This window comes from Fringilla coelebs, assembly GCF_963513975.1.
Source record: "Fringilla coelebs genome assembly, chromosome: Z".
NCBI lineage: Eukaryota > Metazoa > Chordata > Aves > Passeriformes > Fringillidae > Fringilla > Fringilla coelebs.
Genome location: NC_140031.1, coordinates 10,730,732 through 10,751,574, shown reverse-complemented (window position 1 = coordinate 10,751,574; position 20,843 = coordinate 10,730,732). Strand labels below are relative to the sequence as shown.

Genomic DNA, 20,843 nt, shown 5'->3' with positions numbered 1-20,843 from the left:
TGATGGAGTCCAGTTTCTCATGTTAAGTAAACAAAATTTTCTTGTGAACATCAGGGAGGAGAAGTTGCAAGCAGCAGTGTGAGGTACATCGAAGTGGTTTAGGTCTTTTCATTTTGCTCTTAGGCTAATAATTGAAAATAACATAAAACATTGTTTTATGTACAACTCACAACTGAAGTAAAATTGGATAGAATGCAAGTAGTCTTTTAAGCAGTGAGGGACATATGATGGGAAGAAAGTGGAGTCCAGGCATATAAGTCCATCAGTAGTAAAATTTTCTCTGTTTCTGCTGTGAGAATGGTTGGGGGGGGCGGGGCAGGGGCTGTGTGAGTATGTTTTTTTAATTTATTAAAGTTCTGCTGTAATTGAAAGGAAAAAATCAGGTTTTCTAAAAATAAATTTAAAAAATAACCGAAAACTAAGCAGTTGTGGAAATGTCTTATGTGAAATTAAAAGTGTATAGATATAGCTATTGTTCAACAGCAGTTTAGGAAATGTGCCAAAATAATCATAATTGTCACTCTATCCCCACTTGATGTCATTATTCCAGAAAGTGATATTTTACCTACTTCACTTTATTTGCTTAAAAATCAAAATAACTATTCCAAGCTTCTAATCATGGTCCGCAGTTATGCGTCAGAATAGGACCACATTGTGCAGAGTTATGTCAGTACAGGACAGTAATTCTAGTTTCTGTTCAAGTAATTAAACCTTTGAAGCAATCAATTTTTATTTCTGCTGTTAGTATTTGTGGATTTTTAGTAAATTGCTACATATTAGCATCCTACCTGCAAATTTTAGAGAGGCAGATTAGTCTCAGCAGGTGCCTGGAAGATTGCCAGAGTTCTGGTAGTGGTTTTCTTGCTTGATGTGATTGTCTGCACTTGTGATGCTTTGTGTTACGTCAGTGGACTTCTGCTTGGGCAAGTGGGACCAGCTCCTAAAATTCTAACCATCTGTTTGAGAAGTCCCCTATCAGATATATGTGTCTAAGTAAATGCAGCAGTTCCAAGCTGATTTTCATGGCTGTCTTTAAAATTTCATTGCTTGAATATAGTGTAATGAAAAACTTCATGTTAGTATAGGTTACTAAGGAGCTCTCACACAAAAGTAGCATTTTTCTTAATTTGACAGGTGTGTCACTTTACTGAAGAACTACTAAAGCATTTAAAACTTGACAGTCTGGAAAAGCAAACAGTTTGGGATTACTGCATCATTGTGAATGAAAGACTTGTGTTCCACTGCTTAGAGAAAGCTCAACACAAACACCCTCCCTTATGAAGTAAATAATCGTCTACATGAAATATCAGGAAGTGATAGAACATGGAGTAGAGATAGAACATGGAGTGATGGGTACAAATTGAAAGAGGGGACATTTAGGTTCCGTGTTGGGAAGACATTCCTTACTCTGAAAGTGGCAAGACAGCTGGAACAGATTGCCCAGGGAGGTTGTGGGTGTGCCAGCCCTGGCAGCATTGGCCTTGAGCGATCTGGTTGAGTAGGAGTTGGCATGGAGGTTGGGACTAGATGATCTTTAATGTCCCTTCCTCTGTGTTAACATTCTGTGTTTATATTCTATGTGTTCATCCATAGAAAGTAAGGAATGATACAGCCTTTTTCATGAGGATGGAAGATGGTTAATAAAAGCCATTAAATAAGAGTGTGCACAGATAGAAGGCTGCTCCAGATCTGTCTGTAGAACAGGAAAAGTATTAATCAAATCTGGGATTTTGAAATGTGTAGGCATCAGCTTTGTACGTTGGATTAATTACTTACTGTCTTCTGCCAATACAGCCAGCAGCCAGCTTCGGGTGTAGCCTATTCCCATCCAACCACAGTTGCCAGCTACACCGTGCACCAGGCCCCGGTGGCAGCGCACACGGTCACTGCAGCCTATGCCCCGGCCGCAGCCACGGTGGCGGTGGCCAGGCCTGCCCCGGTGGCTGTGGCAGCTGCTGCCACAGCTGCTGCCTACGGCGGCTATCCCACGGCACACACAGCTACAGACTATGGCTACACGCAGCGCCAGCAAGAAGCTCCACCACCACCACCTCCCGTCACCACACAGAATTACCAGGTATGTTCCTGCTGTGTGATTTTAAAAGGTGATTTGAGAGGAGGAAGCCTGTTTGGAAAAGAAAATGTAATTTTGTGCAACTGCTGCTGTAAAGGAAAGCACTGTCTTCTGTTAGCTTAGATGTTGGTTTGGTATGCAGTAAACTAGGTCATGGAGCTGAAAGACTGTTCCAGTAAATATTTCAGTAGAGGTAGAAATAGTTCCTTTGTCAGATTCCTGGGTGCCACTGGAGTCTGGTACCAAGCCTGTGAGGACAGAAGATTGCCCTAGGAGATAAACTACCCTATAGGTAGTTTTTTGGATATCCTCTTTTGAGATCCCTGCCTATCTGTGGATACAGGCTCTTGAAAAAGGGCTTTTGCTCTCTGTCCCCTTTCATCTTGAAATACTATGTTTCTTGCAATGGTTCTTCAGCTTTTTAATTCTGAACTTATCAGGGCATTATCTAGATTCTAATTAGTGTTTTGGTTTGTTTAAAAGGACTATATTATGGCTGCATGTTCTCAGTTCTTTTGTACAGTTTCTGTAATTTGTTATATATTATGAGGGCAGTTATTAGATACATTTGGAAAAAAAGAATCCCCTAAACTAAATAAAATAATTCCTGTTTACACAGGTTGGACAAAAAAAGATTTTGTTGTTGTATTTCGTGGAATTAAAAAGGATTTGAATATGTTAGTGTATTTCAGCTCTAGTAGGTCATGCCTTCTTCGCCCTCACTTTATCAACTCTGTGCTTTATCATAAACACGGTGAGGATGGGAGAATGTATGTACATGCATATTGTGGCTTCCAGGCATCTCCTTCTAAGCTTATTAGAGATCTCCTGAGTTGTCAAGGTATCAAATGAGCTACTTGCCTTGCCTTTGAAGGCTAGTTACGTTTCCCTAATACACCAAAAAGTAAAGAAGGCTTTAAAAATACTACTTTCATACTCTAAAAAATGCAACCAAGAAAAATGTTGTTAATGTTAAGATTTTTAAAGCCAATACAAGCTTATGTTTCTACCGCTGAGAATTTATTGGGCCTTATAGAAATTCGTGTTTTGTAGAGATCTGTGATGGATTTTTTCCTAATATTTTACAGAAATAGAATCTGATACTGTCATTAAAAACTATTGCAAGTAGATGCTTTAAAAAAAAAATTTGGTAGAGGAAGGGATTAAAAGCATGAGGATAATTCCAGTATTGAGTCTGTAAAAGGCAGTTTGGGCTGTTTCAGGCCTGAAGTATCTATGAAAGAAAATTTATTTTCTCTAATGCATTTATTTGTATATACTGTACATGTAGATGGGGAGTTTTTATTCTGCTTGAGTCGGCCAGAAGACTCGGCTGATCATTTCTGTTACTCTAGCCATATACTTACAGATGGCTTCTCTGTTTTGAATCCTTAGGATTCCTACTCTTACGTTCGATCCACCGCCCCAGCAGTGGCGTATGACAGCAAACAATATTATCAGCAGCCAACCGCGACTGCTGCAGCTGTGGCTGCTGCTGCCCAGCCACAGCCCTCCGTGGCTGAGTCCTACTACCAGACAGGTGGGTGGCATGATTGAGCTGCTCTCATTACTCACAGTCTGGTCGACTACTTTAAGCCTTAGAAATAGTTGTTTGACTCCTTCACATTATCTCCTTTTTCTGTTTTAAGTTTTGTCGCGTAATCTCTGTCACTGTGTGGAAAGTTTTTCTCTTCCTAGAACTTCAACACTTGTGACATTTCCATAAGTAGCTGCCTCTGAATTTTGGACTGCTACTAGATATACTCGAAACATACTTGTAGGCAAAGTTTACCTGATTTGTCTATAAACCTTGCTGAAGTAGTTGAGATAATCAGTGTTGTGTTCAGATGATAACTCAATTAGAAATACGCTTTTGATTCTCTAGGTTCTTCATGTATATAATTCTCTAATTATTCATATCATGATTGCTACGAAGCATTAATCCTGCTTAGTTTTTTTAATGTAGAATTAAGAGGAAAGTTTAGGTGTGTGTTCGTTTGGAGTATTCTAGTAAAACTGTTAGATAAGAAGGTTGTTTAAAACATGTTTAAAATCATGTTAAAAACATGATAGCACAGTTAAATAAATAAATTAAAGGCTTACTACTGTGAGCTGTGACTTGATTGAGGTACATGGTATGCAATACATAGCCATGACAGTAAAGTAACACTAAAAAGCAAAACAAATGAAAGAAAACTCTGAAAACAACCCCCCCCCCTTCTTACATATTTGCTCACGAGCATGTTAAGCATGCCTTAATTTTCCCTTAGTATAGTTTGCATTTCACGCAACTAAAACATGTCGATGTTTCTACGGTTGTATTTTCTCTCCTCATTAGCTCCAAAAGCAGGATATAGCCAAGGGGCAACTCAGTACACCCAAGCCCAGCAAACACGGCAAGTGACAGCTATAAAACCTGCAACCCCAAGTCCAGCAACAACGACATTTTCCATATATCCAGTGTCCTCGACTGTGCAGCCAGTGGCTGCTGCAGCCACTGTTGTTCCTTCCTATACTCAGAGTGCGACGTACAGTACAACAGCAGTAACTTACTCTGGTAAGAATTTTGCATGTTTTCTTGCTGGGATTTTTGAAGTTGCTGCAGAAGAGGCTTTCAACGCTCAAAAGTTTAGCACTTCATGCTCGATTACATCGTATTCTGCTGAGTGGTAGCAACCAGTTCAGTCATTACAATGGCAAAATGTTTTGTGATGTCTTCAAAATAGTTTTGATGTCTTATGTACCTGTTTTGTTAGATATGAGAATATACAAATTGCTGACATTGCTATCAAGCAGTGACTTATTGTAAGGTGAAAAGGGAAAAACAAGGAATACAAAATGTAACGAAATGCATCCCCACACTCCCAGGAAATGGGAAGGGTGCATACAGTTACAGAGACAGGGAGGAACAGTTCAGTATAAATCTTTCAAATTTCAGCTGTCCTGACCCACAATGGAATGAGAAATGTGTGCTGGAAAGACTTTTTTCAACCATTAGGAATCCAAAACATAGTTAAAGATAAAGATATGGTGACTTCATAGCCATAGATGGTAATTAACTGGCATGTTATACCTACCCTGAACTTTTTGTTTTCTTTTGTTTTTTGCTTAAAAAGGGATTTTAATACTTCCTTGAGACAGAGCCTAGTTTCCTTGATTTACTCAGCTGGAAGTCGGGGACTATGTAGCTAGGTTTTAGTGAGTGAAACATCTTCTCTATACCAAAACAACTTAAATCACTGAAATAGGATGTAATAGCACTAGATGTTCTGTCTTTTATCTTCATTTTTTTCTCCTTCCTCTCCATATTATCAGTCCTTGCCATTTGGAAATGTGAACAGCAAATCAGATTCTAGAAGATTGCTTGCTTCATGTGGCCTTTGCTAAATCTTTCATTAAAATTCTTGTTCCATCATACCCAATCTTACCAGATGTACCAGGAAATTTCATATGTTCTCTAGGGATGCTTTGTTATATCTAAGTTAACTGTGTGTCTGCAAAGATGTGTCTAGAATTTAATATATTCCCACACAATTGTTGGCTGCATACTTGTCTACTGTGAAACATGAAGCCAAATTCAAGACTGCCTGATAAGATCTCAGTGAATTACTTACATCTCGCCTTGCCCCTCAACTGTTATGCAACATGATTTGAATTAGTGTATTATGTAATTGATACATTATATATGGTGATGTAACATTTGTTTTTATTTTAATTTTTCAGGTACCTCCTATTCTGGCTATGAAGCTGCAGTGTATTCAGCTGCATCGTCCTATTACCAACAGCAGCAGCAGCAACAACAGAAACAGGCGGCAGCGGCAGCTGCTGCTGCTGCTGCAACAGCTGCTTGGACAGGGACCACCTTTACTAAAAAGGCACCATTCCAAAATAAGCAACTGAAACCAAAACAGCCTCCCAAACCACCCCAGATCCACTATTGTGACGTTTGCAAGATCAGCTGTGCTGGACCACAGGTATCTGTATTATGTATTATTCTACTGTGCTTTATTCTACTATACTTTATTCATAATTTCTTTAGCTAAAAACCTTACCCTCTTAAGAGTCATAGAATTTTAGAATGGCCTGGGTTGGAAAGGACCTTGAAGATCATCTGGTATAAGCTCTGTGCTGTAGGCAGAGACACCTTCACCAGAGCAGGTTGCTCAGAGCCCCATCCAGCGTGGCCTTATGCACTTCCAGGCATGGGTCACCCACAGCCTTTCTGGGCAGCTGTGCCAGTGCATCATCACCCTCACCGTAAAGAATTCCTTCTTAATACCTAAACCTACTTCCTTTCAGTTTGAAACCATTGCCTCTTGTCCTGTCACTCCATGCTTTTGTAAAAAGTCTCTCTCCATCTTTCTTACAAACTTTCTTTACATACTGGAAGGTCCCAGTTAGGTCGCTGAGTTAGGTCAGCCTTTTCCAGGCTGAACAAATCAAATTGTCTTAGCCTTTCCTCATAGGAGGCGTGCTCCATCCCTCTAATCAAGAGTATTTGTAAATTTTTAGCCCTGATTCTATACTTTGTACTAAAGGAATAGTGAAATAAAAATGTGCGCTATTATAGAAAGAGTACCTGTTGGAAGACATAAAGATACACCCCTCTGGGTTTGTACAGAGGAGCGTCACCTGACTTCAGAATTATTTGAAACTTTGAATGTGATTTGTTTCTTTAGCATAGAGAACTTCTTAGAAAATACTGTTTTGAAAGCTGTGGAATTACAAAAGTTTTGTGAATGGGAAACCTGAAAATTTATTCTTCATTATATTCCAATTTCCCAGTTTAGTGTCGTAGTAGGTAAAAGTGCCTAGAAAGTCATGCAGAATATTTATGTCTGAGTCTGGCTAAACAGTTCTGTAGGTAACCTTGTTGTTATTTCCTACTTTGTCTGCCCTAGATTGCCAGTGTTGATATAGGAACTAATAACAACTTCTGCATTTCATTTTCAGTACAGCTTTATTTGTGCACTACCTTCTTTTAAATTGATTTTTCTGTTTATCTGGATACACTTAAAGTTTGAGGAAAGCTGAAAATCAAGAATAATTGAATGCAGTGCAGGAAACCAGAGTTTCTGGTCCTGTCAAGTTTTCAGTAGTGATATCTGTTGACCACTACTTGATTGGGAAGTTGAGAAGTTAGAGGAGAAAAATATGTATTGTTTTACCTAAGTGTGGGATCCTGATGCTGGAGAAGAAAAATTTCCGATCTTAGAAGTGGCCTGTTAATGCATGCCATACCGCAGAAATGTTTAGTGTAGGAAGTACTTCCTAGGTAAAATATCCCTACTTCCTAGGTAAAATGTGTTTTCTGCCATGTTCTGTATTACATGTATTCACAGGAATGATGAACCAGCATTACAAAGACAGCTTACTGTGTGTTTTGTTTATTTGAACAGACTTACAAAGAACACTTAGAAGGCCAGAAACACAAAAAGAAAGAAGCAGCGTTAAAAGCTTCCCAGAACACCACCAACAACAGTACTTCTGCTCGTGGAACTCAGAATCAGTTGCGCTGTGAGCTCTGCGATGTGTCTTGTACCGGGGCAGATGCTTATGCTGCCCATATCCGTGGAGCCAAGCATCAGAAAGTAAGAGATTTCTCTTGTTCTTACCATGCAAGTCAGTATATATGTTTGTACCCATAATTTTTTCTCATTTTAAAGAAAGAGAAATATGCAGAAACAGTATAATTTTTTACTGTTATACAGTAAAAATTTTATACAGCAAACAGTATAAATTATTTTATTTAAAAATTTTAGTTCTTCTTTTCCTTTCACATTTGTCTTTAGGCTCAGTATTAGAAGGGCATTGTGGAAAGAAAGGGGGAAAAATATTGCCATGGCATCAATGAAAAGAGAATATATTAGGATATCATCCAAATCATAGGAAGAAGGTGTGGATTGAGATGAGGGAAAGGTACCACTGAGGACATGTGGTACTATGCTTGTGCCCCCTAACTGTTCTCAAGATCATTCTTGTCTGGCTGGGACAGTAAGCCTTTCAGTGCACTTTGAAACACTGTAAGCTAAACCAGTGCAAAGAACAGGCATCATTCTTTGATAGTTCCTGCAAAGAAAACTATCCTCTGGACACAAGGAACAATGTCCTGTAGTAGACTTTTTAATGACTAGGTTTAGAAGACTTCTGGTACACGTTTTTCTTATTGTTTGGGTGCTCTTTTGTTGGCATCGTGGAATAAAAACTGTAGGCTGCACTGTGAAATGCTGTGACCTGTGTTTTAAACATGGCCGTACAACAGTAAGTTGGTAGAATGTGTGTTTAGAAATTACAGATTTTCCTCTTAACTCTGGAAAGATTAATGCCACTAACAAATACAGTATTAATACTCTGCTTTTATAGCTCTTTGCATCTCAGGACACAGGCATCAGTAACATTGTACCTACTAAAATAAATAAATCTCATAGCGTGTTTAAAATAATCTTCCTCCGAGAGCAAAAATCAAAATTTAGAGGGACTTGTCCAGTTAGTAAACTGAGCCATTACTTTCTTTGGTTTTGCCATATATATATCATAACTCCATAGGTACATGGAGTATAGCATATATTATCCTTTTATATTTGGGCATAGTTTTCTCTTTGTGATAGTCACAAGCCATTGCTGGGTTTAGGTTCTTACCAGTGTGAAAATGGTATCTCGAAGGACACCATTGCTGTGGTAATTAAAGAACTGTGTGCATTCTACTGGAAAAAAGTAATTTTGAACAGTTGCTTGAGTTTAAATTTATACTATTGTATGACATTAATATGTCAGTATTCTGATAGGGAACATAAAAAATAAGAACAAAAGCCTAAGAAATTAATTTGGACAGTTGTGTGCATATCATGATTGTGTACATGTTCACGTTTAAGGCATGTCTCACAAGTTTGTATTTTTTTTACTGCTGTTTTCAACACTTAGTCTTTAGTTTTAATCTTGCATATTCTTTTTCATATGGATTACTTGCGTTGCTTTTTCAGATGGTCATCAGCAGATGCCAAAAAGAAGTATTCCATGAGAGACATGTTATAGAAGGCCTGTGCTTATTAATCTAATAAGCATTTGCCTCTTTTCTATAAGATACTAAAGCGCTCTGAAATACCTCTTGAATCCTTCTTAACTATTTCTAAACACAAGGAAAAAAGGGGAAAAAAGGAAGGCATTTGCCTAAGGAAGCTCTTCAGCTTGGCTAAATAATGTGTGAAGTCATTCAAGTTGAAGACTCTTCAAATGTAGCAATCAAAAGACACAGTGTTGCCTAATCTGAATTAAATACTCTTAGTTACAAATATTGTTTGGAACCAAAACAGTTTCATGTTTTGCCCTTTCAAGGGAGACTAAAAAGTGAGGAGGCAACAAAACAGACACATTGAAACACTAGGAGGAAAATGTTTTCTTGAATTTATCCTGAATTGTAACCTTGTTGCATTTCTGTTCCTATCCAAACAGCTGTGGGAGTAGATGCCTGAATTTCTAAAGCAAGTAGGCAATGTGAGATAACAAGTACCTATTTCCCTGTTATAGATGACAAGAGCTTTTACACGTCCATCTTTTTTTCTTTCCTAAGACCACTTTTTATAAAAAAACAAGCTAACTATTTATATTGATTTTTTAGATACTGATATTTTTGCTTGTGATACATTATTTTTACAGCCATCTCAGGGAGATCATGTATGAATTTCTCTTCCTACTTACAGGTAGTAAAGTTGCATACAAAACTTGGCAAACCCATTCCTTCGACTGAACCAAATGTGGTTACCCAAGCTACTTCCTCAACATCCACATCTGCTTCCAAACCAACGGCCTCTGCTTCAAATATAGCAACTAGCAGCAGTACAGTGAACTCCTCTGTTGCGTCCTCTGCAGTGAAAGTTCTTACTCCCACGGCAAACACACCACTTAACACTGCATCCAACAACAAAACATCTTCAACCGCTGCTAACATAGCTGTAAAGAAAATATCTACACCGAAAATAAACTTTGTAGGCAAGTACAGAAGTCAGTCTTTATTTTGAAACCTAACTTACTCTGTAAATTTTTCTTAAGAGCTACTGCAGCAGACACAAATGTATTTAGGTAACTCCATGCATTAGTTACTCCACTGTGTTTAAGGGAATTACTGATAAGTGAGAATTTCTATAAAAGTTTTGCTTCCACATTGGTACTGGTGTTTTCTGTCCCATTGTCTCCATCTGCCCCTTTTAAATACTTTTCCCATCTTCATAAGAAGCCTCCCACCTTTGGTTTCTTACGTAGTAGCTGCTGGAGTATTGCAGTTTATAGTCCTAATTTCAGCGTACAGCCTGGGCTGTTAATGCACCTGCAATAGATTGGCAGTTTGTGATGGGTAACTGAAACATCCTTTTTCGGTGGAAAACTAACCATGTAAACTTTGAACTGAACATAACAGAGATGGGAAGCAGCTGTTCCTTAATGAGCTATCCTGCTCTTCAAGGAGAGACCTATACACAGTTGCAACACTTGGGGTATACTGCCTTTACTAGTATAAACATTATAAAGCTCTGAAGTACTTAATATAAATTTACAAAATAACAAAAAAAGAGATTATTAAAATACATTTTCTGAGTTGTTCCCCCTTCAGTCCTGTCTCTTGAAAAAGCAGGAAAACAAATAACAAAAATGGTGATTTTATAAAACAGAAGTTTTTCTTGTTAGAATAAACAACTTCAGTGTTTAAGTAACCTGAATGTTGTTAAATTTACTGTTAAAATATTTAATTGTATTGAAAATATATTTAAGTTTTGGTTGACTTTAAAATCCGGTAGATTTTAAAAGATCTAGAATTCTTTGCCCAGATCATAGGTATTTGCAAATAAAATTTTCAGTTTGCACCTTATTATTAATCACATTCTCATTTTATGAAAAGCAATAATTTAACTTTTTTTTTATTTCTAGGTGGTAATAAGCTTCAGACAACAGGAAGTAAAATGGAAGAAATGAAATCAGCTGAAAGTGTTAAAACACCTCCTGCTGCTACAGTGCAAACACAGGAAGTAAAGCCTGACACAGCAGCTGAACCAGTGACTCCCACAACTCTTGCTGCCTTGCAAAGTGATGTCCAACCAGTGGGCCATGACTATGTGGAAGAGGTATTAATATGAAAGTATTAATTAATTTTTAACTGTTATAGTGAAACGTAATCATGGAGTGATTGAGATTGGCAGGGACTTCTTTAGGTTGCCTGATTCTGTCACCCTGCTTAAGAAGAACCACCTACAGCCCATGACCCAGAACCATTTCCAGATGTTTTTTGAGAATGTCAAAGGATGGAGACTCCATAACTTCCCTGAGCAGTTGTGCAAGAGCACAGTCAGTCACAATAAAAGTGTTCTGATGTTCAGCTATTTTTCACTTGGTGCTAATTGGCTCTGGTCCTGGCACTGGGCACCATTGAAAAAAGTCTGGCCATGTCCTCTGCACCCTTCCTCCAGGTATATATAATCCCCCTCTGCCTCCTATTCCTGAGGTGACACAGTTGAGATCCCTCTGGATGTCAATGCAACCCTTTGGCATATCATCCACTCCTCTAAGTTTTTTGTGTCATCAGCAAAATAGCTGAGGATACATTCTCCCCCATCATCCAGAACATTACTGAAGATGTTATGGGACTGTATTGACCAGGGGCTGCATTGCTGGCTTCTGGCCTCCAACTGGGCTTCATTCTGCCGACCACTACCCTTGGCCAGGCTGTTCTGACTTTTAGTCCACCTCACTCTGTACTTATCCAGCCTGTGCATTAGCAGCTTGGAAGAAGGATATTGTGGTGAGCTGTGTCCAAGGTTTTACTGAAGTCCACAGGGACAGTTTTGACTGCTCCACCTTCATCTGCCAGGCCTTCACCTTGGTGAAGTCATGCTGACAGCTCTTGATGGTTTTCTTGCCCTCATTGTACCTGGAAATGGTTTCCAGGATTAGCAGCTCCATTGCCTTCCCAGAGATCAAGATGAGGTTGACTGTAATTCCGTGGGTTCTCCTTGAAGATAAGACTGACAATGCATTGAACCTGTAAAGGTTTGTGCATATGTTTACATTTTTGTATTGTGCATATTTCTTTTTTTTCATGTGGTTGATATGATATAGGTGGACGAACTCTGATGTAAATTTTGCATGGTACACAGGTGTGTGATTTATTAGCTCACTATAGCTGTGTACTCTTTGGAATGGAAGGACCTTGTTCCCTGCTCATTACCAAGCACATTGGTGTGTCAGTCAGAAATGAAAGTTCTACTTTTCTACTTTGCCTTCTTTCAGTTATTGTGAGAACTTCTTCACATGTTTTAGGACAGGTAGACTTTAGCCAGTGGCACTGGATAATTAAATTAATGGATAATTTAATTTTATATCAGCCTTATAAAATAAAAAAGAAATTACCAAATGTGTTTTGACTTTTTTTTCCAGGTAAGGAATGATGAAGGAAAGGTGATCCGCTTCCACTGTAAACTTTGTGAGTGCAGTTTCAATGATCCTAATGCCAAGGAGATGCATTTGAAAGGGCGGCGGCACAGACTACAGTACAAGGTAAAAATGCTAATGCTTCTCTCTGAACATCGACCAGATGTCAGCTAACTGGTCGGGTCACCTATTCCTTAGGTTTAAAGACTAGACAAAGGTAGGCACTCTGAGTAAACAGCATGTAAAAAAAGAGAAATATATTTCACAGGCAGTGTAGTCTTAAAAGAATAATATAAGAATAAATAACTGTGAAATTCTATTTTGGTTGAGGCTTTCTAAAATGGTTTGAATGTTGCTTGTAGTCCAAGTGATGCAAGCAACAATAGGTTCTTTATGTTGCTTACCATGAAGTTTAAAGAGTATAAAATAGTATTGCTCAGTGTTTTTGGTAGGATAAACAGCACACGCTCTTTGCGTTGTGACCTTTTAATGATAAGTGCACTTGTGCAGTTCTAAAACTGCATTTTACTCGTTTTGATTTTATTGTAGATGAGTAGTGTACGTTAAATATGTCAGAACTACTCCATAACCTTGAGATGAGGACAGGAAAGCAACATTTAATTCATTACTTTTCTGATCTAGAAAAAAGTAAATCCAGACTTACAAGTAGAAGTAAAGCCCAGTATTCGAGCAAGAAAAATTCAAGAAGAGAAGATGAGAAAACAGATGCAGAAAGAAGAATACTGGAGAAGGCGAGAAGAGGAGGAGCGCTGGAGGATGGAAATGAGGTAATGCATTATGTTTCATGAATGAATGTGACAACCTGCTGTCAGATTGTCTGAAACTAAACTCCATAGTTACTTATTTTAAGTACTTCAGGGAACTCTGTACTCTGTTGTGTTTTAAATTGTCATTCTCTTGCTGGGATTTTTGTTTGCTGCGGTTCAGTCCTTCTGAGTAACGCAGAGTTGGTAGAATTACTTTGCCATAAATGCAGACCTACTCTTACAACAATAATTCATGTTGTTACCATCTCTTCATTGGTATTTGCTCATGACTGCTAGAAGTTGTTGAGGACAGAGAAGGATCTGTCTAGAGCAGTGTCAAGTATTAACTGCTGTACAAAGAGAACACTTTGATTGATGCACTTCAGGCGATATGAAGAGGACATGTACTGGAGGAGAATGGAGGAAGAGCAGCATCACTGGGATGACCGTCGCAGAATACCAGATGGAGGATATCCTCATGGCCCTCCAGGACCACTAGGTCTGCTGGGAGTTAGACCTGGAATGCCTCCTCAACCCCAAGGACCAGCAGTGAGTTTCTTATCTTGAGAAAAATATTAAACCATTCTTACCAGGAGGCACAGTTAAGAAATATAAAATTACTCAGTGCTACTGCACTTGTCTCCGGTGTTTCTTAATAAAGGATTTGGAAAAGAGAAGAAGAAATTACATGCTAATGAAATGGTGTAGGTGTGCTAGTCTTCCAAAATAAGTCCAATGAAATGACAAGAGGATGCTTTATATATTGCTTCTTATGAAACACAAGTCATACTGAATTTTTCTATTTTTTATTTTATTTGATTGTGTTATACAACATTATTTACCTAATTGTGCATGAATGTATGGATAAAAAAGTGTCTGGGTCATCAGTCTTGGAGAATAATGGTTAGTGGTGCATCATATTCTAGCAGTGTGGAGTGCAGTACCACACTGCACATGGGTTGATTCTGACATTAGACTGAAAAGCACCTTATCAGGGATCTGAAAGCTGATGGAGTGAGTGCACACTGTTGAGGTCTGCAGCTGGCATGAACCTGAATCCCATTGGGATGGGGAGAATAGCTGATACCTTGGATGGCAAGGCCACCATCCAGAGGCACCTAGGTGGGCTGTAGGAGTGGAACATTATGGAATTCTGCCAGTGCCTAATGCTGCGCTCAGAAAGGAAGAACCCCTTGCACTGATACAGGCTGGGTAGCAGCTCTGCTGAAAGGGATCAAAGGGTCCTGGCAAACAACAGTCTGGGCATGTGTCAGCAGCATGCCTGGCAGCAGGGCCAGCAGCTACCTGGGCTTTAAAAGAAGCACAGTCAGTAGATTAAGGGAAGTGATCTGCTTTTGTTAGACCCCAATTTCAATGCTACATTTAATTGTGGGCTTTTCAGTAGAAGATACATAAACTATAATGGGCTCAGTGTGGTGCTACCAGAATGGTCAGGGGTCTGGAGCACTTGCCTTGTGAGGAGAGACTGAGGCATCTGGGATTGTTCGGCCTGGAGAAGAGAGAGCTTCAGTGGGACAGAGTAGCCTTTTAATAGCTGTGCTTTATAAAGAGTATAGAGCCAAGCTTTTTATAGTCATGAAAGGGTGAGATACATCCAGCTTAAGTAAACACAAAGGAGATTTAGACTGAATAGAGGAAGTCTTTTTTTGTACAGGTGTGCAGTCACCATCTTTGAAGTTTTTCAAAAACTTACGGGCTAAAGCCCTGAGCAACACGATGTGGTCTTACAGCTGACCATGTTTTGAACAGGAGATTGGACTAGATGACCTTCTGAGGTCATCCTGTACAATCCTTTGATTGTACAAAAGTAATCATGGATACCTAATTTTGTAGCAATATCCAAGTATTTCCCAGTTGAGGAATACCTCTGATCTTTTAGGATTTGGCCTTAGTTAAATTTTGGTACACTTCATGTCTTTTCAGACATGATTGATTGTGACACTGTAGGCTGTTGAGGAAACTTCATGTTTTGTTACATTTCAGTGATGTGAGCTTTGAATATTCTGTTCCTTAGCCACGTTTGGGTTTGAATATTCTGTTCCTTAGCCACATGTAGTCTCATTTGTGAACTTGGAAGTGCACCCAGGTTTCAGAAGAACACTTTTTTGTCTGTTCAGCCTCTACGCCGCCCTGACTCCTCTGATGACCGCTATGTGATGACCAAGCATGCTGCTATATATCCAACTGAGGAGGAACTTCAGGCAGTCCAAAAAATTGTTTCTATTACTGAGCGTGCTTTGAAGCTGGTTTCTGACAGCATGACTGATCATGAAAAAAGCAAGAACAAAGAGGGAGATGACAAAAAGGATGGCAGTAAAGACAGGTATTTTTTTAATTACTTTTTAAAAATTTTGTTTTTCCTTACCCAGTTATCAGTGTTTTCAGGATCTCAACTCTTTGGGCTTTTATGCAGTATTTTGAAGTCTTGGAAAGATGTGGAGTACTATTTTATTTTACTTTTCTATCTTCAGGGTTATTTTAAGGATTTTTACATTATTATTTTAAATGCAACTTTTAACTACAATTCACAGAGCTTTGAAAGGCGTTTTACGGGTGGGCGTTTTGGCTAAAGGCTTGCTACTCCGTGGAGACCGAAATGTCAATCTTGTTTTGTTGTGTGCTGAGAAGCCCTCCAAGACATTACTCAGTCGTATTGCTGAAAGCCTCCCTAAGCAACTTGCAGTAAGTAGAATTTTAGAATTTAGACTTTTGGATTTGAGTTTTTGTAAAAGTATTGTAAAAATCTGTTCTCAAGTTAAATGTCTGCAGGACTCACTGTGCTGCTACATGACATAGCTCAGTTTCAGTTTCTTTCCATTTTCTGAGTGTTGTCATCTCAATTCAGAAACTGCTGCATGTTCTGCTTCCTCCATATTGTGACCATATAAGTATGTGCTCTAGCAGTGTAGTATCAATCACTGTTTAAGAGATTTCTTTTATTTGGGAAATAGAAATGAGCTCAAGAAAGACCATTGATCAGTTACCAGGAGCAATAGAGAGAATTACAGCACATTACATGTTACAGCATGCCTGCTGCCTCAAAGTCAAAGTTCTCCATTGATGCCAGTCTTTTGTACTTATATCTTGTTTCCTTGTTGTATGTGTCATTGCTTTATAGTTCAAAATTAGCCAGCTAAATCTAGTGTGGGTTTTTTTGGAATTTGAACCTTTAAAAAAGTAAACATGCAGTCTTAGTGAAATATAAACCCATTGTACTTCCACAAGAAAGTATAAAGTCTCTGCTCTCTGCTGAACAAAGCCTGTCACTGCAGAGTGCTTGTCACAGCATTAGTATTTCAATGCAATCTAGTAAAATGCTTGACAGAATCACTGGCATGATAGAAGCTTTAGCAAGATCAGATTAATGAAAAAATAGTCTCAAGTTTGCTCTTCTCTGAAGTAACAGAACAGAAGTAGATTTAACAAATGGACATCTTGGTCTGTCTTCATGGAAATGTTCACCAAGTATGTAGAAGAAGGTCACAGAGGTGCCTGCAGCTTTCTTTTGGGGCTATTTAGAATTTATTTAATAAGTTGCAAAGATCAATTCAAAATAAATACTTTATTAGTTAATCTTACATTTTTTCCCTGGTGCTTATCTTGCCCTTTTTTCTTAGCATGTTGTGACGCCAAAGCATAGGATATACCTAGCAACACCCATTTGTAATTGTGAGCTTGAAAAATATGCATATTTGGTTTTTTTCTGTGTTCCAGTGAGAAACACCCTGCTGACGTTTTAATTGGCTCTGAGTCTTTTCTTTATTTCAAACACCATTAAGATTGCTATGTAATTTATATTAATTTCTTTTCTGGGCAGCTTTTTTTAATTCTAACTGCTTGGTTGTATTTTTTCATTAATAATTTGGAAAAATTATGCACGTCCACATAACTTGATACTGTGTAGTGTGGTTTCATGACTACATAGGTACCTGTTTCATATAATTATATTGTGTTTCTGTCTTTCTGTTGAAAAAAGAATATGTTGGAATCCTTTTTCGTCCTGTGATACTTTTAATGGCCACATGCTAATAGAAATTTCTGTTTCTCGATATTTAGGTAATAAGTCCAGAGAAATACGATATCAAGTGTGCAGTCCCAGAAGCAGCAATAATTTTAAATTCGTGTGTGGAACCCAAAATGCAAGTTACAATCACATTGACATCTCCAGTCATTCGGGAAGAGAACATGAGGGATGGAGGTTGGGAAGTTGTTAAAGATGTTACTTATTTCTCACCTATTTTTTATGTTTATCTATTCTGCTTAAGATGGCACTAAGGTCCTGGAAGGCAACATGCTGGCACACATATTTGATCAAAAACTTTGTTTTTCAACAACCAGTCTCAGTAGAAAACAGTTGGTTAAAATGAATGTGTATGTGATGCTTTTAATTTTTGAAATTTCTAACTTTATGTCCAACCTCAGCTTTCTGGAAAAGGTACAAGCTTGATTTTTTTTTTCCCCTTTTAAAATTTTGTGCAAAACTAAGTATTTTATAGCAAGTGGCTATAAACTGGCTTTCTAGAGCAGTCTTGCCTTAAGAGAAAGATTGTATGGATTTAGAAAATCAAATCACAGGTTTTTGGGTTTGAACTGGGTCAGTGTTACCATCACTTAGACATTCTGACTAGTGCCACTTAAAATGCACTTTTACAGTACTTTTTACAGTAACAGTGCTTTTAACTTTAAAAGATAATGCGATTTTTTCCAGCTCTCTGAGGTTGTTTTTTTGGTCTGGAGTGCTTTTTGAGTATATTTAGGCTCCTGGTATTACAATCGCTCTTCTATCCAACTGGCAAACCCAACCAGTACAATAAGAAATGGCTTTGTCGTTGAGCTGAAGCAGAAGGTGGAGCTTGGGAATCAATTTACGTTTGTGAAGTCCACAGTTTCTCTGGTGCCAGCAGTGTTGCTTTAGGGTCTGTTCTGTAACACTTTCAAAGCTCCAAAAGCTTTTAAGCCAACAAGCATGATTAATGTCTGCAGTACATTGTTTCTTTTTATTTACGGGTCAGATAAAATTAACTTTTGTTTCCTTTTAATCCTGTATTTTCATAGTTGAAAGAGATCATAGCAAACAGGGTTCTGGTGTTTGACAGTGAACCTACAAATAGGAAATCTGAGGCTGTTTTAACACTTCTCATATACAGGTGGAAAGAAATTTTATGTGTGTATGTATACATGTGCTTGTGTATATACGTATTTATATAAGCCACTGAGGTTTTTTTTTTAGATTTCATCTCATCACTACATGTCCTCTAAAACACTTGAGGTTTTTATATAGCATTACTAAGTGTCCTGTAGCTGTGACTAGTGCATTTATAAGCAAGCTATGTTAACAAAGTCATCCTACATAATCAGAAAAATTTTCAACATGTATTTTGTGGTTTGGATGACTTCCAAAGAGTCTTAGAGTGCTTTTGTTTTAAGCTGTGCATTTTATTCCTAGCTATAAAGGCTTTGTATGTGTACTGTCACACCCAACCAATTTTACTTGATTTTGGACAATCTGAGTGTAACATGACTCTGGGCTGAATCCAACTTTCCATATTATCAAAGTTTTTTTTAAAAAATGCATTTTATTATTAAATTACACTAACCATTTAATGAAATTAACGGTAAACATCATGTTTATTTCTTGATGTACTGTGCAAAAGTGCAGTATTGATTCCTGCTACTATACTCAATTTCAGCTAAGTGGTTTCTGGCCTAAAATTCTATGATGTGGACTAGAAGTAAAGCAAATTTCAAATGACTACCATCAGTCCCCTAAGTTACACCACCAAAAGGAAACAAATCTGTATTTTTGTCTGACCCACACTTGAGTTAAATTATCTTTGTGAGTTTATTCACTGCTGAATGCAGTACTGCCTCTAGGCAAGCAAAATCAAGTTAGATTTCTCTTCAAGACACTGAGCAGTATAAAATGGATGTGCAGAAAAGTTCACTTTTGAAACTGGAGCAAATAGAAGACTGAATTGCCAATTATTGCAGCAAAGAAGTTCCTTATTCCGAAGACTGCTGCTTATTTGCTGCAGAGTAACAGTATGTGTTTGTGTTTTTCTTACTGCAGCTTCTCATGCTCTGTGTCTTACATTGGTTTGAAGTTTTCATTTTCCTTAGCCCGCTTGGGGAACTAGTTCAGACGTTAAGGAAGGCTTTACCGGAAGAACCAGTTGGAGTAAAGATGCAACTTGAGTCTTGCATGTGGAGTAGAACCATGTTTGATGTGTTATTAAGTAAAAGGCTAAAAAAAACCAAACAGTGAAATGAAATTGTTAACCGCATAGCTACTGTTCCTTACAGTATTGTGCGTTTGACAGTTGACCAAATCTGATACATTTGAAGAGCTCTAAGCCAGCTGTGGAGTCTTCCTTCGGCAAACAAAGTGTACATATTTACAAACACCTCTGTGTGTGCGCGTGTGTCTTTTTTATCCATAGCTAACAGCCCCGGTCCAAAGCCTTCTAGCAGAGGGACTTGATTCCTGTCAGGGGTTGCTGCCAAGACATCGGAAGGATTTTTGACCAAGGTTTTCTAAAGCTCAGTGTCACACCTGCCATGCTTTACAAAGGAGGGGTTTGGATGCATAGTCCTAGCATCTGCTGTTACTTTGTGTTTGGTTTTTGTTTTGTTTTTTTTCTTTTCGTCTTTGTCTCTTTCCTAGAATGAAGCAGTGTTCACACTAGTCTTATAATAGTTGACTGGATAAAATGCATTTTACATAATAAAACTTACCTAAATTGACATACCTGTTAACTTTTAATGAAGAGGTAGTGTGGACACAGCACGTCTATTTAAAGATTAACCCCTTATGTTTAGGCTAGTAATAAGTTATACAGGGTAAGAATTCATGCCCATGTTTTGTAAATTAATTCAGTTTTTGTCCTAGTTTAGTAGGCTGGTAGGTTAGGCATCTGATTTTAGTTACACAGTCTTTAAGGGGTTAATCCAGAAATGTGAAACATATGCAAAAATCCACAGAATAAATATTACAGGAGTTCCCTTGATACATTTTTGTAGTCAGTGTTTTCTCAGTGTAGTACCTGCCTCAGCAACTTCTGACTTTCAGAGTCTTTTTAAGTTCCAAGGGTATTCTTATGACAGCTATTAGTAACCCACTTTAGATGAACATTTCCAGCACTGAGTAAGATTCTTTCCTGTACATTTAAATTGCAATTCTTCTCAGTAAAACTATTCTACAGTTTGAAGGTTTTCAGAGGTAGAAATTTCAAATTATTAATGAATTATTGTGCTAAAAGTTTGCACAGTGTCACCTGCATATTAATTTTAGAAGAGTGTAAATAATTGACTGATTAGACTATTGGCCCCACAGCACCTTTTTGCATTTTTAATTTCTCAAACTTATTTTGCCACTTTTTCCTGTGGTGGGTCTTCTCAGGATGTATTCCGTGTCTCATGTATCTGGGTTGTACTTCTTTCATCACATAGCTTTAGCTGGCATCCCTCTTGTGTAGGTTTGGAGGGGATTTTTTGTTGTTGCTTTGCTTTGAAAGAAACATCACTTTAAATGTCTTCATTTGCTCTGTAATTGCATTTTAGTGAAGACT

At 38.1% G+C, this 20,843-nt stretch overlaps 1 protein-coding gene across 2 annotated transcripts in view; it reads left to right on the top strand.

Annotated features, from left to right (window-relative positions):
* The window catches only part of ZFR (zinc finger RNA binding protein), a 46,864-nt gene that overhangs the window by 16,278 nt on the left and 9,743 nt on the right, over window positions 1–20,843 (top strand). For both annotated transcript variants that reach the window (XR_014616910.1, XM_084224991.1), the window contains exons 3-15: window positions 1,795–2,077; window positions 3,470–3,614; window positions 4,413–4,631; window positions 5,798–6,048; window positions 7,474–7,665; window positions 9,772–10,060; window positions 10,991–11,184; window positions 12,494–12,613; window positions 13,130–13,275; window positions 13,641–13,803; window positions 15,393–15,598; window positions 15,807–15,957; window positions 17,332–17,473. Coding sequence is in view for 1 of the 2 variants with exons in the window: in XM_084224991.1 (XP_084081117.1) it covers window positions 1,795–2,077; window positions 3,470–3,614; window positions 4,413–4,631; window positions 5,798–6,048; window positions 7,474–7,665; window positions 9,772–10,060; window positions 10,991–11,184; window positions 12,494–12,613; window positions 13,130–13,275; window positions 13,641–13,803; window positions 15,393–15,598; window positions 15,807–15,957; window positions 17,332–17,473 (2,501 nt within the window). In the remaining variant the exon portion in view is untranslated. The remainder of the gene's footprint in view (window positions 1–1,794; window positions 2,078–3,469; window positions 3,615–4,412; window positions 4,632–5,797; window positions 6,049–7,473; window positions 7,666–9,771; window positions 10,061–10,990; window positions 11,185–12,493; window positions 12,614–13,129; window positions 13,276–13,640; window positions 13,804–15,392; window positions 15,599–15,806; window positions 15,958–17,331; window positions 17,474–20,843) is intronic.